This window comes from Cryptomeria japonica, chromosome 1 (assembly GCF_030272615.1).
Source record: "Cryptomeria japonica chromosome 1, Sugi_1.0, whole genome shotgun sequence".
Taxonomy (NCBI): Eukaryota; Viridiplantae; Streptophyta; class Pinopsida; order Cupressales; family Cupressaceae; genus Cryptomeria; species Cryptomeria japonica.
In genome coordinates this window covers 314,618,513-314,632,173 of record NC_081405.1, presented here as the reverse complement: position 1 = coordinate 314,632,173, position 13,661 = coordinate 314,618,513, and the positions used below count along the sequence as shown (strand labels likewise).

The window sequence follows — 13,661 nt, the reverse complement described above, 5'->3', positions numbered from 1 at the left end:
CAAAACCCCAATATTTTTATCCAAGAAAAACACTCTTTTAAGCTGTGTTATTTTTGCAGGTTATAAAAAAATTATAATTATTTTTTAATAAATTCATCCTAATATATCAAAATGCATATATTTGGATTCGATTTGTTTATTTAGTTGTAAGTTAGCATTAGATGAGATAGTAGTGAGCTATAATATTTTTTCGCTATGTGGACATTCTGATTGGGTCAAATTAAAATATATCTAAGAAGAATGATGTTCTACCCAATTGTATCTATGTTTAACGAGAAAACATAAATTATAAATATACATTCACATGAGGTAAGCGGGGCAATGACGAGAAAATCAATTATCATAGTGCAATTAAATTACAAGATTTAAAAGTCCATTGATTAGATACTGAGAGACCTCTATGAAAATTTTGATATATCCTATTAAGAAGGATGGTCAAGTGAAGGACATTGAACCCCTTGAAGTTTGTAGAACAATAAATTAAAAGAGAAGTGTAAATAGATTTTTATTTTAAATTTGATATCAATGATTAATTATAATATTATGATGGAGACTTATAATTGAATGAATTAATTGAATACAATAGATAAAGATAATAATATATTCTATTATTATAAATGTCTTTTAAATATAGAAAAAATTGCCTCTTATTCTTAAGATTAAATATAATTATTATTACATAAATTTTAACTTTAATACTAATAGTTTTTAACTCAAGACCCCAAAACCCTTCCATGAAATCACTGCACCGCATATGTCACCATCTGGTTCAATTAATTTTTTGAACGTTTCGTACGTGAATTAGAAAATAGTTGAATGAGTTCTGTAATAGACACGAAGTTTGTGAATACGACGTTATTGTACAATCAATTATTAGGAAAATGAAGAAAAAATTGCTGCTGTGTGTAAGGCTCGCTCAATTGGAAAATGTACGCCATTTCAAATAGTTAACCGCGTTATATGCATTGGTCTAGATTGTTCTAGATGGATCAGGCGACCAAATCAGCTGTAATATTTTAGTTTTAGGCAGACTATTTTGTAAGGATTTATTTATAGCGATGTAAGAAATTATTGTATTTTTAAATAGTTTTGTAAAAGAATTTGAGAATTAAAGATTGAGACGTACAAACAAAATTTATTTTCATCTCTTAAAAATTAAACCTTCCCAATAGAATTTTGGCTTGAACCATGTACTACTTGTAGATTGCGGGACAGTTTATTTGTGTTCTCTCAAAGCAATGCCAAATATAATTTAAAAACTTGTCAAATATGTATTCTTAGTTGTTCGATCAGTTAAAATAGTAACTATAAATATTTTCACACTTAATTACATTTTAAAATTCTTCGAATACGAAACCACTCTATTCAGCATACACAAAGAGGGTCATATGGATAAAACCAATCGACGCAATCTTGACAGTGACATTAAAATATTCTCAGTTTTAGTATATAAATAAGAAATATTATCGTAAAAGAAGGGATTAAGACGTGACTTTAACGTTGATTTGCAGTGATCACCCCTCCTCACGGAACTGAACTTTTTAGACTTTTTGCACTAAAATCTGCTGGCGAACACACAAATCCAATTTACTTTTATTCTCCAACACGTTGCTTTTTCATTTTCATTAAAAAATAAATTAAAAGGCGGAATCGGGCCGAGACGTGTGTATCTGTTAAGGATAAGGAGGACACCTAAATGTTTATTATTGACGTTCGTGTTGAACCTAAAAGCGCTCCATTTTACAAATGGTATCTATGAGAGGACACTTGTTTGTTAGGGCAACCTTATAGGAGCATTTAGTGTGGTTATTGGAAGATACTAGGGAAAATCTAATTATATGTATGTTTGGTTTTATAATGCCCTAGAATGTACTACAGGCTTATGAAAATCTAGCAATGGTTGGACTATTAAACAACGTCACCATGACATGAGATTTTTAGGATTGTAATGGTTAATTAAGATTTTTCAAAGTATGATTTCAAATATATATATACATATCACATTTGGGACTGCTCCCAAGTTTCGTTCAAATATTTTAACAATATTATATATTTTGATGGCTATATTAAACAAAATTCAAGACCTAACCAAGGCATTTGTAGGACTTTATAAACAAAAATACGTTTGAGTGATTTAGAACCCACCAAAACTACACATATTAACATCATACACAGGGCTTTAATAGACACACGAAGAAACTAAAACTATAAATTTTCATATTTATTTAGTAATGTTTTACTTAGCCTTTTCATTAAAGCTATTAGAAAGAAAATATGTCACCCATTTGGTACTTTTGAGCCTCGATTGCTAAGTTACTAATGAAGATAAATGGCTTCCAAGCCATAGTCGAAGAGCCAAAATTTGAGGCACCACCATTATCCACAAGGATGTCAAGGCTATGAGTGGTTTACAAAATTTGATAAATGAAAATTTTATTTTTGCAAAGAAAGACTACTAATTTTTGTACGATTATCCTTCTGACATAAAATTTATCATAAGAGAAAAATAAATAAAATGTAGAACATTTTATTTCAATATACTAGTGAAAATATATCTGAGTAAGATAAATTACAAATTTATTTTTAAAAAAAGAGAGAGGGAGGGTATGAATCATGAGGAAGCTCACAACAATTATTTGGAACTATTGGTCTTAGACACCAACATGTCAAACAAATATCATCATATCATATTATTTTTTGGCCTAGACTTGTGCCCAAAAGTATGAGGTCTAGAATATATCCTTGTACACTCAAAATGAATCTTACAAGCTTACAAAATACATAGAATACTTAAAATGACAAAAAATAATGATAAGGCTAGTTATTTAAATTTCAAAAGTATTTTGAAGGATTGTCCACATCATGAGAAGCATGTGGGAAGGGAGCCTTAGTAATGTTAGGAAAGGTAGGTTATAGATTAAGTGAATATGATTCACCCAAACTCCTAGGTGGGAATAAGCTAACACTCAAATCAAGCTCAAATTCATTAGAAATGAAACAACAACAAGCAATGAGTCTATAAATTCTTCTCATAGTGATAGTAGATTGGAACAACGGCTTATGAAACTCATTAATAAATACAATCTCCAACACCTTACAATTGCTCCCAAGAAACAAGAAAGGAATGTTAGTGGTAAAGGTAAAGGTATTGGATTATGTTCTCAATTCCATTAATTGAATTATAAATAAAGATAATGAAATCAATTAACAAATAATACGCAATTATAGAAATGATGAAATTGAGTAAAAATGTGATTAAACTATGTGATATAGAAATGAAATGACCAATTAATTAGCTACCTAAGAAATATGAGATAGAAAAATAATGATCAAATAATGAATGCAAGGATGTAAAGTGATGAATTTCATAAATTAATATCTCTAAATCTATTTTTCTATCAAATTGAACTAAGATATGAACATCCAAATTAGAAATTATGCAAACTATGTGAAGTTCACCAAAATGAAATGTTGGGAAAACAATTGTCTCTAGCCTAGGAATGAAAACTAGGATCCATTTTCAAACTCTTTCATTGGGGAACAACCAATTAGGTTTTTCTTCAATCCTCTAGTAGAGAGATATTGTGATTAATCAATTCCTATTGAGATGTGATTTCTTATGATGAGATGTGATTGGATTGAAGATGCAAGAACTATGTAAATTAGGATTTGGTCAAAGATTAGAGAGATGTGATTGGATATGACTAGATGTTACTAAATTTGTTGGAGTAATTTGAATACTTTATCTAATTATTTTATTAATTAGGTCATTTAATTACTTTTTCACTTAAACTATACTAGTTGTTTATTCCTCTTACTAAGTTAGGCCAATAATAGCTTAAGTTGTAGATCATTTTTTAGAACTATAACTTTCGGTGATAGCTAGCTTAATCTTTCTTTATGGTTTTACATATAGTTTTTTATTCATCCTTTTATAAGAATTCAATCATTGATTGTAGTTATATTATTTTGTGCATTAGATATATAGTTCTAGGATTGTAGAGAAAAATTTTCTTCCTTGATCTCTATTGTGTGATACATGGTGTGCATGTAGATGATTCTTGACTCCTGTGGTTGTATCATCAACTTCTGCAAAATTGAAAATGTAAAAACTACGTAAGCTACTAATAAAATTTGATGAGATTCAGAAATAGATTAGAAAGCCAACATAAAAGGATGGATCTAGATATAATATATGAAAATGAACTTTTCAGTAAAATTTGAACTTGAAAATTTCAGTTAAGTATTCTAGGCACATTATAGCTAGAGGTGCTTCTATCAGCTAAAAATTTAGATTTTGAGTTAGGAGGCTATGTAAATAATTCCCTCCTATTTTTAGCCAAAAAATGTTGGTCAGATGTGTCAATTGGCATAGACCTAGGAATTTGACACATTTGAAATTTGAAAATATATATCTTAGCTTGCTTTGTGAAAATTCTTAACATGCACATAAAAAAGAGGAAAAAGTATTGTGTTGTATAGGGGTTCGCCTAAGTCAAAAATTGGGTAATTGTTTCAACTTCCACAACAATAATGGATGAAAAAGAGCTTACCTCTGATAGGGAAGAGGATGAAAACCTTAAGGAAATACTTGAATTCACAAATGATACTTTTGATGTGATTCATCATTGTGAAGCCTCATACATAGATTGATATTTATTGGTAGGAATTAATGCATACCTTTATTCATGGAGGAACACATAGCATGATCATAATTATTAGAAATGAATTCGTGAATATTTGATTTCATAATTTATCCTCAAATTCCTAGAAGATGTTTGATCGAATGCTCAATCAAAATGATGCAAATTATGATTTCTTATATATAAGTGCTCAAATTAGGGAGGGAGTTGTATTTACACACAACTTACAACTTTTCAAGTTTAATTTTCTTAGAAAGTCGACATCAAGGATTATTTCTTCATGCTTATTTTTCCTACCATTAGGAGTTCAAATTTGGGTCTAAATTCACTAGACCATGACACTGGGTATCATAGTGCAAGAGGTCTTTAACAATAGGAACTATAGTCCTATATTTTTGAGTTGGGATAAAGGTCAATGAGCATGGAATTGTGTCAAGTTTACAAAATTTTCCATTGAATGAGAACAAGAAAACATCAATCAGGGGCATGTAGCGCTACCACCAAAGTAAGTGCAAAATGAGTGTGACATTATAGAGGGATACAATTTATAACTCTAAAAACAAAAATAAAAAGTGGGGAAGAATAGATGAGGTAACAGATAATTTATGACTGGCACTCCCATGGGTACCTAGACAAACCACTACTTTGAGGCTTGTGTGGCTTACATTTGTTTGCAAATGGTAGTTAGAGAAGGGATCAACCGTGTTTGGCTAGAGAGTGAACCAATGAACATAACAAAATATATTAATAGACACCAGGAGCCAAGTTGGATAATCAAGCATTTGATCGAATATTGTCATCTGATGATTGCCAATCTGGATGATTTTAAAGCTTCTCACATGTATTAGGAAGGAAATGCCCCTGCTGATTATATGGAAAATCTTGGGTGGATTATGTGGAGGTTAAATGGTGGATGGAAATGGAAAGTATCTCGAGAAACCTGTGCGAGCTGACTAAAAAGGATGCTGAATTAATCGCCACTCATTACCAATTCATAATGATAGAACATTGTTGGGATAATATCTCTTGGTGGAAAATTTTCACGCCTCCCAACTCTAGCTATTCTAGAGGCTTTTCTTGTTTCTGGTCAAGTTTGTTGTTGTGTGTTCTGGGTGTGTTATCTTGCACTCTCATAATTGTGTATTTCATGGGGGGCTACAATAATAGGATGGAACCCACCTCTTTTGAGAACTAGAAAAGGAATACTGAGGTTTTGAATGAGATTTCAAACAGGGGTTTGGTGTCGTATATGGAAAAGTTGAAGGGGTATTCATTGACTGTCATTGAAGAATTTGTGAGAGGCTAGGATAATTGTATCCTAAAGGTCCATGACATTGATTTTAGGATTGATGAATATTTTATTGCTGAAATTACAGGTAGGTAGATGATCAGAAGGAAGATTGATAGAGAACGAAAATCTACTTAAGAAGCTATCTCCACTTTCTTCGACAAGCAGAAGGAGACGAATAGGGTTCAGAGGATGGCTGATGGTGGATACAATTAAAAAGATCTTCAGATTCCTTAGGCTGATGTGGTGGGGGTTATCATGAGATACATCACTCTTGATGGACCGTATGCGAGCATTTTCTCCTACCACTTTGTCATTTTGAATCACTTCAGGCACAATAGAAAAATTTCCATTTAATTTAATTTGCTATCTTCCTTAAGGAATAGTCTAGAGAAACATGCAGACAATATGGATAATCCGACCCTCCATGAGGGCCATATTTATCTCATTATAGATTATGCAAAAGCCTATGAAGTCAAGTTGTCCCCTATTTTCAAAACCCATGTTTCTTCTTCCAACATAGAGGTTCAGGTGGTTTCCGACACGGATTTGGAAGGGGAAGATAGCGGGATTGCCAAGGACTGGCAGGATCAAGATTTGTCTGAAAACCCTGAGTACTGTCTGCCTATTGGTGAGGCTCCCATTCAGAATATAACCCCTAGGACAGGTAGTAGTAGGCACAACAAGCACCCTAGGTGGGTTGCTAGCAAATATAAAAATTTGGGTACCAAGTCTGCTAATTTTATTTCTCCCAAATCTAGAAAGGGGGGGCAATAAAGATAGTGAATAGGAGATTGAAATTAAAATCCCCATAGACATTGATCATGGGAAACAAGGGAGGGTTTTCATTATCTTAGATTTGGATAAATGCATTTCCTTTGTGGCCAGCAGATAGTTGGCTTGTCTCGGGAAGGTGGGCATGGAGATTGAAGTGTTAAAAGAGGGTATAAAGGGTATTGTGGATACTTTTAGAGATAACCCTGGACCCAGTAATATGGAGAAAATCCTCCAATTGACCCATAAAGTTAGTGAGGACGTGGACAAGATGAAATCGAATCATGAAAGAAAAATATGTAATCTGGAAGTTAGCCTGGAAGATATTAAAGGAAGTTTTAAAAATCTGGTTGAGATCAGCAAGGCCGCCATGAATAATAGTTTTGAAGCCTTCATGAGGGTCAATAATATGATTGTGAATTATAGGGTTGATCCCATTGCTACTTTGACTCCTTCGAATTCCAAGTAGAAAAAGAAAGTGTAGGGTGTAGGTGGTCAGATTTCTCATTCACATACTACAACAGGTCCATGTACCCATACCAAGAGCAAGAACCGGAAGCAAGGTAGCTCCAAATTTATCATGGATGAGTTGGAGGCTATCAACATGAAAGTTATTCAAAAGAATGCAGATCTATTGCATTCTTATCATTAGGTCTTTGTTTCTTCTGGTTTTAGTCTATATTGTGTTGTAGGTTGTTTTTGTGGGCTTGGCCCAAGATGGTTTAGTTTTTGCTATTGGTTCTGTTCTTTGATTCTTATTCTTCAGTTTGTTGTAAAACTTTTAGGTTTCAGGTCCTTGTAAAACCCATTTATCTTAATCAAAATTAGATAATTTATGACTAATAGTTTACCTAGTTGTAATAAAAGGTCAAAGATATGCATAACTGATGTATAGTAGTAGACTAATGGGATATTAATCTTATTGTAAAATTGTATCATATCAATATTTTATTTATAAATTTATACCATAGTGATAAATGAAATGATATTAAGTTGGTATTTTTATAATGTTCAAATGATAATCTATATGATTTTTTTAATTAGGATAAACAAGTTTTGAAGGGGCCTTGAAACCCTTTACAGTCAATGAGCTTCCATCAAGGAATAAACAAGACAACCTAGCAGTGAACCACATGTTCTAGGAAGGACCTCAAACCTTTTGGACTTATGGGCATCTAGATCCGAGAACAAATGCTTTAAAAGATATAATAAAAAAGACATGGCTGCAATAACAAACCAAAACCAAGCCACACCTCAAAATAAGAACCTCAAACTAGACTGGCAAAAACAAACATTCTAAACCAACAGATAGTAGACCTCAATAACTATAGATCGAAGGTTTATCAAGCACCCTCCACCAACAAAAGGGTTTTTCTAGGCTCCCTTAACCTGTAACAGCATCACCAAGCCACAACAAACAAAGCCTGGACATAACCAAAAACAACAGCTCACCAAACTCGGACCTTTAAAACTGTCAGCAACTAGTTTGTCCTTGACAAGAACAAGAAACAAAGAGTTTTTCCAGGCTCCCTCAACCATGATTGTGGGATTTAGAAGGCTCCCACAACTTAGTGTAGGGTTTTTCTAGGCTCCCTCAAACACGAGCAAGGGTTTGACAAGACTCCCAGAACCTATAGGGATTTTTGAAGTTCCCCCAACCATGAAAGTGGGTTTTATAAGGCTCCCATAACCTATAGGGATTTTCTAAGTTCCCCCAACCAAGAATGTGGGTTTTGTAAGGCTCCCAAAATGAAAATGAGAAAAGAATGAAAAAATGCCATCAATAGCTCCCATACAACCAAACAACTGAGCATCATCAGCCTTGCAACAACACATCTAGGAAAATCTAGGAGCATCCAACTCTACCTCAATAGGAGACGGGTTACCTCCAGGCACATCCATCTCCCCCTCCATAGAAGACATGAGCACCACAATAGGAACAACTGGAGTAACCCCAAGATGCAGAAAATGAAGCACAACTAGCAAAGACATAGAGCCAAGAAAAAGAGGGACATAAAAACCCTCATCACAAAGAAACCTAGGATTCAAAAGGTATAAACATGGAAGATCTGACCCCATAAACAGAATAAATAAGGGTTTTAAAAAGACTCCCTTAACCTTCCTCTGAAACAAAAGAACAGGAGATTTTACAAAGGTCCTATAATCAGTAATAATCTCCCCAAGGGGTTTTAACAGGGTGCCCAAACCAAAAGCACTGAGCTTTAATATGGCTCCTAGAACCATGATAGAAGAACACCCAAAAAGCCTCTAGCCATCCATAAGGAAGCAAAGGATAAATGAGCCATATTGAAACCTCAACAAATCCTCACCAGCATGGGAAGAAAGATCTACCTCTATAGGAAAACAGCCACCCAATACAACTTCCTGCATCTACTCACAAGTAAACGAGCAAAACACATCCCCACCTCAATACGAGATGGAGTCACCTCAATAGACCAAGCTGTAAACAACCCATGAGGAAGAAAACTGAGTGTGTACCCACAAAAGAAAAGAAAGTCCAAACTATCAACAGCCGAAAAGGTGGGGAACCAAATCCCACTATGAAACTTGATCACTAACCAAGGCCCATGCGAAAAGTAGCAAATATCAGCGAGTAAAAAGTCCCACGAACCGAAACAGGCGCACCGAACAATCTTGCCAGACCAAAGAGAAAAACCCCAAGCAACTCCCACATCATAAACCGCGCAAAATCAACCATCCACAGGAGAAACAGCCCACGAGCCATGGACGAACATCGACGGGCAGGACACAAGGGATGAGCCATAGGGGAGAAGAGCTTGGGAAGAAGACGTCGTGTCACCAACACACCTGTGTTTTCCCAACCACCGAGCCGAGTCAACAAGCTGAGACAAGGGTCTGGAGATCCCCATCAACCTATCCGCATCCGGGTCATCTTCATCTCCATCGATATCCCTGGTTTCAAAAACCCTACCTCCGTTGTCGACTCTCCTTCCTCCGCGCGCCATCCTTCAAAATCTACAATTCAAGATATAATCTATATGATTGTTGACTTATATCCTGAGAGAAAATTCAAAAAAAGGATATGGGACTTTTATGTTGTTAGAATATAGATTATTCATTAGTTACTTTATTATTTTTTGTGACTTGTTATAAATAAAATGTCAGCTAATAAAATTGATTCTGTATACAAATAAATTACATTATAGAAGTAAAAAAAGGGAAATTATGCTCTATGAAAATAATGAGATGACTTATGAGGAGGAGTTAGTATAGGTTTGTGATGGTCAAGTTGACGACACTAGAGTCGTAAAAGTTATAATTAGTTATTGTGTAAAACAATAAATAAAAAAGCATAATAATTCTAAATAATTTATAGTAAATAAAATAAAAAATATAAACAAACTTTAATTTAGAATTTAAAATAATTACTAATTAATAAGTTGTCAAAGATGCAATTAGTTATCCCCTAAAACCATAAATCTAAAAACCATAAAAAATTATATATAATTTATTATTAAAGAAAACAAAAAATTCAAACAAACTTTAATTTTAAATTTAAAATAATTACTAATTAATAAAATGATGAAATTTTTTAACCTAATTAATTAAACTAAGATGATAATATATTAGTTCATTTTTAAATATATTTTATGTTGAAAAAGATTTTACCTCTCTTGTACCTAAGATGAAAAATTATTATAATAAAGTATATAAGGCTCTTAGTTACATTTTTACAAAATTCACTTTATTACTATTATAGCTATAAAATATCTATTCCATAACATTGAAAGTTTTATAGTGGAGCGAAAATCCATTCCATACCATTTCAAATAAACTTACCAACATTTAATTTCCTTCCAAAATTAGTTATTGTTTTGTTGTTATAGGAGGAATGCAAGTTACATAATCCAAGAGATCTTGATCAAATTAAAGATAGATTTTAGAAATTGATTACTTTGACATAGGATTATAAATTCCAACAAACCCTGTGTTATTAATGTCATATAAATAGATGCATATAAGAGACATTCAAATAAAATATTTTCACTTAGTGAACTTCAATTATATAATGTGTATTCATGACATACTAATAAATCCTTCTATTTTCAAAAAATATTGTCCTAAACTCATTTTTTCTTACCCCCTTCTAATATACAACCCTAATTAAAAACCCTCCTATTTTGAACATAAGCAATATTTTTAAAATATGATTTTAAAATGATATTAATTTAAAATTATAATAATTAAAAACTACAATAAATATTTTTTTTAAAATAACTATAAAAACTAGTACTTTACCGCTAAATGACACGGGTTAGTTTCAAGTTTGTATTTGACTTTGAAAAGACGTTATATAACACCATATTGAACTTTTGTACACACACATATTAACACTTGAATCACATTTTGACACCTCGCAACCAGTGACACAGCGTGCATAGTCAATCTAATATTATATCCACTTTCTTTTGGAACGTTTTGTAGGTCGATGACAAAACAATAGTTCCAAAAAAATCTGTAATCGGCGGGAGGTTTGAGAAAACAACATTATTGCATAATAAAATACAAGGAAAACGAAGAAAAAAATTCGTAACTTCAAATTGGGAAGTTTCCCACAGGGAACAAAGCGCAGTCTCCGGCTTGACGAAGGTTCCAACTGACCGAGGCATTCAGATCTCCACAGCAGCAGCAGATTGAATAAAGCCTTGTAAATTTGTCGGTGTTTCAAGTGTTTTCCACTCTTCATTTACAGGATTATACATAAAACAAATACTCTTCTCATCGCCACCCGCAGTAGAACCAGCAACAAGTATCCCGTTGTAACACGCCGTCACACAAGTTACAGCACATAAGGATTCAGGCAAGGCGCAGACAACTACCCACTGATTTTTCACTACGTCATATTGCATGACATGGCGTGTGGTAAAAGAATACAAGCGCCCAAAAGCAAATACACAAAGTCTCAGGGATCTTTGTGGAAGAGTCCACATATCTTCTACCCTGTTCCAAATGCGAGTGTTGGGATCGAAAACTTGTGCGCTACCCTCGAATCGACCCTGCGTCTCTGTTGTGTACCCGCTCATCACAAACAATTTTTCATCAATAAAAACGCTTGCACACTCATCTCTCTCCTCCTTCATGTCAGGGAGAACATCCCACCGGTCGTGCTCCACATCATAAACTTCTGCAGACCGCAGAGCTTTTTTGTCGTCGTCGTGACCTCCTGTGACATAGATTAGAGAAGACGAAGAACAAGAGCACGAAAATAAGGATCGAACGGTGGGCATATCTACTCCGCGCCGCCATTGCGCCGACGAAAATTCATAAACAAACACAGTCGTTAGTGATTGCCAAGTAAGTGGATGCCATCCACCCATGACCACAAGTTTTTCGGTGGGCGTCGAGAGGAGATGTGACAAGTGCGGAATCCCATCCGGAAAATCAGGAATTGGAGGGAGGGTTTCGCAACTTTCGTCTACAAGGTCATATGCACATATTCTTCGAACACGCTTACCGTGTTCCTTTCTGTTGTCTGCGGGAAGAGTGGCAGCCAAACATAGGAATTGCTGTTTCAAGCCAAAACGTTTTCTGTCCTGATAGAACCGAGGGCTCTTGACAACAGCTTCCCACTTTCTGCATACTGACATAAGATTCGGATGGCATTTGTACGGCACTCTCAGCAAGCATTCACGAGCTATTTCTTCGGGGAGGCTCGTAATAACATCGCCCATACCCATTTCTACAAAATACAATTGTTGAGAAAGGAATGAACAAAAGCATAAATTCCAACCGTTAAATAGAATGAAGTGGTCGTTGCTGCAGTTAGACTTGAAAAAAGATAGTTAGATTAGAAAGCGGGAGCCGCAGCTTTGAATGGCCAATCGAGCAATATTTTATTCTACAATTACTTTAACAGAACGTACTTGACAGCGACGACCGAGGATTACTGAAAGAGCCGTCTAGGAAGTTTCTATTTAAAAACAAAATAGATTTCTTGAATTATACGCAAAAAGTTAAATCGCGTTAGACACATCAGTTTAGATTGTTCTAGATGCTTCAGGCGCCCAAGGCGCGAGTAATGTTTTATTTTATTGTAAGAGAGATTATCTCATGAGAACTTTTTCTAATGGAAGGAAGATTTAATATTATTCTTAAGTTTGTTTTTGTAATTTTATATCAGTGTAGAGTTTATGTTGATATTTGAAAAAGCCAAGAATTCAAAATCATCCAGAACACTTCTCCATCTCCACCTCTCCTTTTATGTGATGCTTGAAAAAACTTCATTTGATAATAAAAATTGTTCAACACAAGAAATTACTTTTGACTTTATTATTGCAGGACTTTATATACTGTTTTGTTCTTTGAAACCAAGGTAATATATCTTTTCTTATTTTAAAAAATATCTAAACGAAATTGGTGGATTTAATTAGAGTACTTATTATAGATGTTTTCGTTCTTGCATTCTGAAATTCCTTGAATATCAAAACCACGTTATTCAGGGTCCAAAAAGGAGGGTCATATGGATAGAACCAATCGACGTAACCTTGACTGTGACATTAAATTATTCGCAATTTTACTATTTAAATAAGAAATAAATGTAAAAGAGAGGATTAAGAAAACCAAAATCAAATTCTTCTAACGTCAGCCATACTTTAGCGTCGATATCCTGTGGTTACCCCTCTTCGCAGAACTTTATTCACTCCAGACTTTTTGCCAGTATAATACGGTGGCGGACACACAAATACAATCTGCCGTCTTGTCCAAGAAATGGCTTCTAATTTTCATTAAAAAAATGAAAACAGGAGTGAGGGAAGGATAAGAAGGGCGCCTCACTATTCATTATTGAAACAGTCATAGATATGCACTAAGAGGTCGTTCATTTAATACAAACGAATGCATTCGATGTAATTAGAGTTGTTCAAATCCGATGTATTAAATGAACGACCTCTTAGGTTTCTAGAGGTCGTTCATTA

At 34.0% G+C, this 13,661-nt stretch overlaps 1 protein-coding gene across 1 annotated transcript; it reads right to left on the bottom strand.

Moving 5' to 3' along the window:
* Window positions 1-11,357: 11,357 nt before the first annotated feature.
* On the bottom strand, window positions 11,358-12,425 carry LOC131857384 (F-box/kelch-repeat protein At1g15670-like). The gene has a single exon (XM_059209878.1). The coding sequence runs from the start codon at window positions 12,423-12,425 to the stop codon at window positions 11,358-11,360; it is 1,068 nt and encodes a 355-aa protein (XP_059065861.1).
* Window positions 12,426-13,661: the final 1,236 nt, after the last annotated feature.

Excerpts from the sequence above, each read along its gene's own strand:
- LOC131857384 (XM_059209878.1), bottom strand. The coding sequence starts at position 12,425 with ATGGGTATGGGCGATGTTATTACGAGCCTCCCCGAAGAAATAGCTCGT.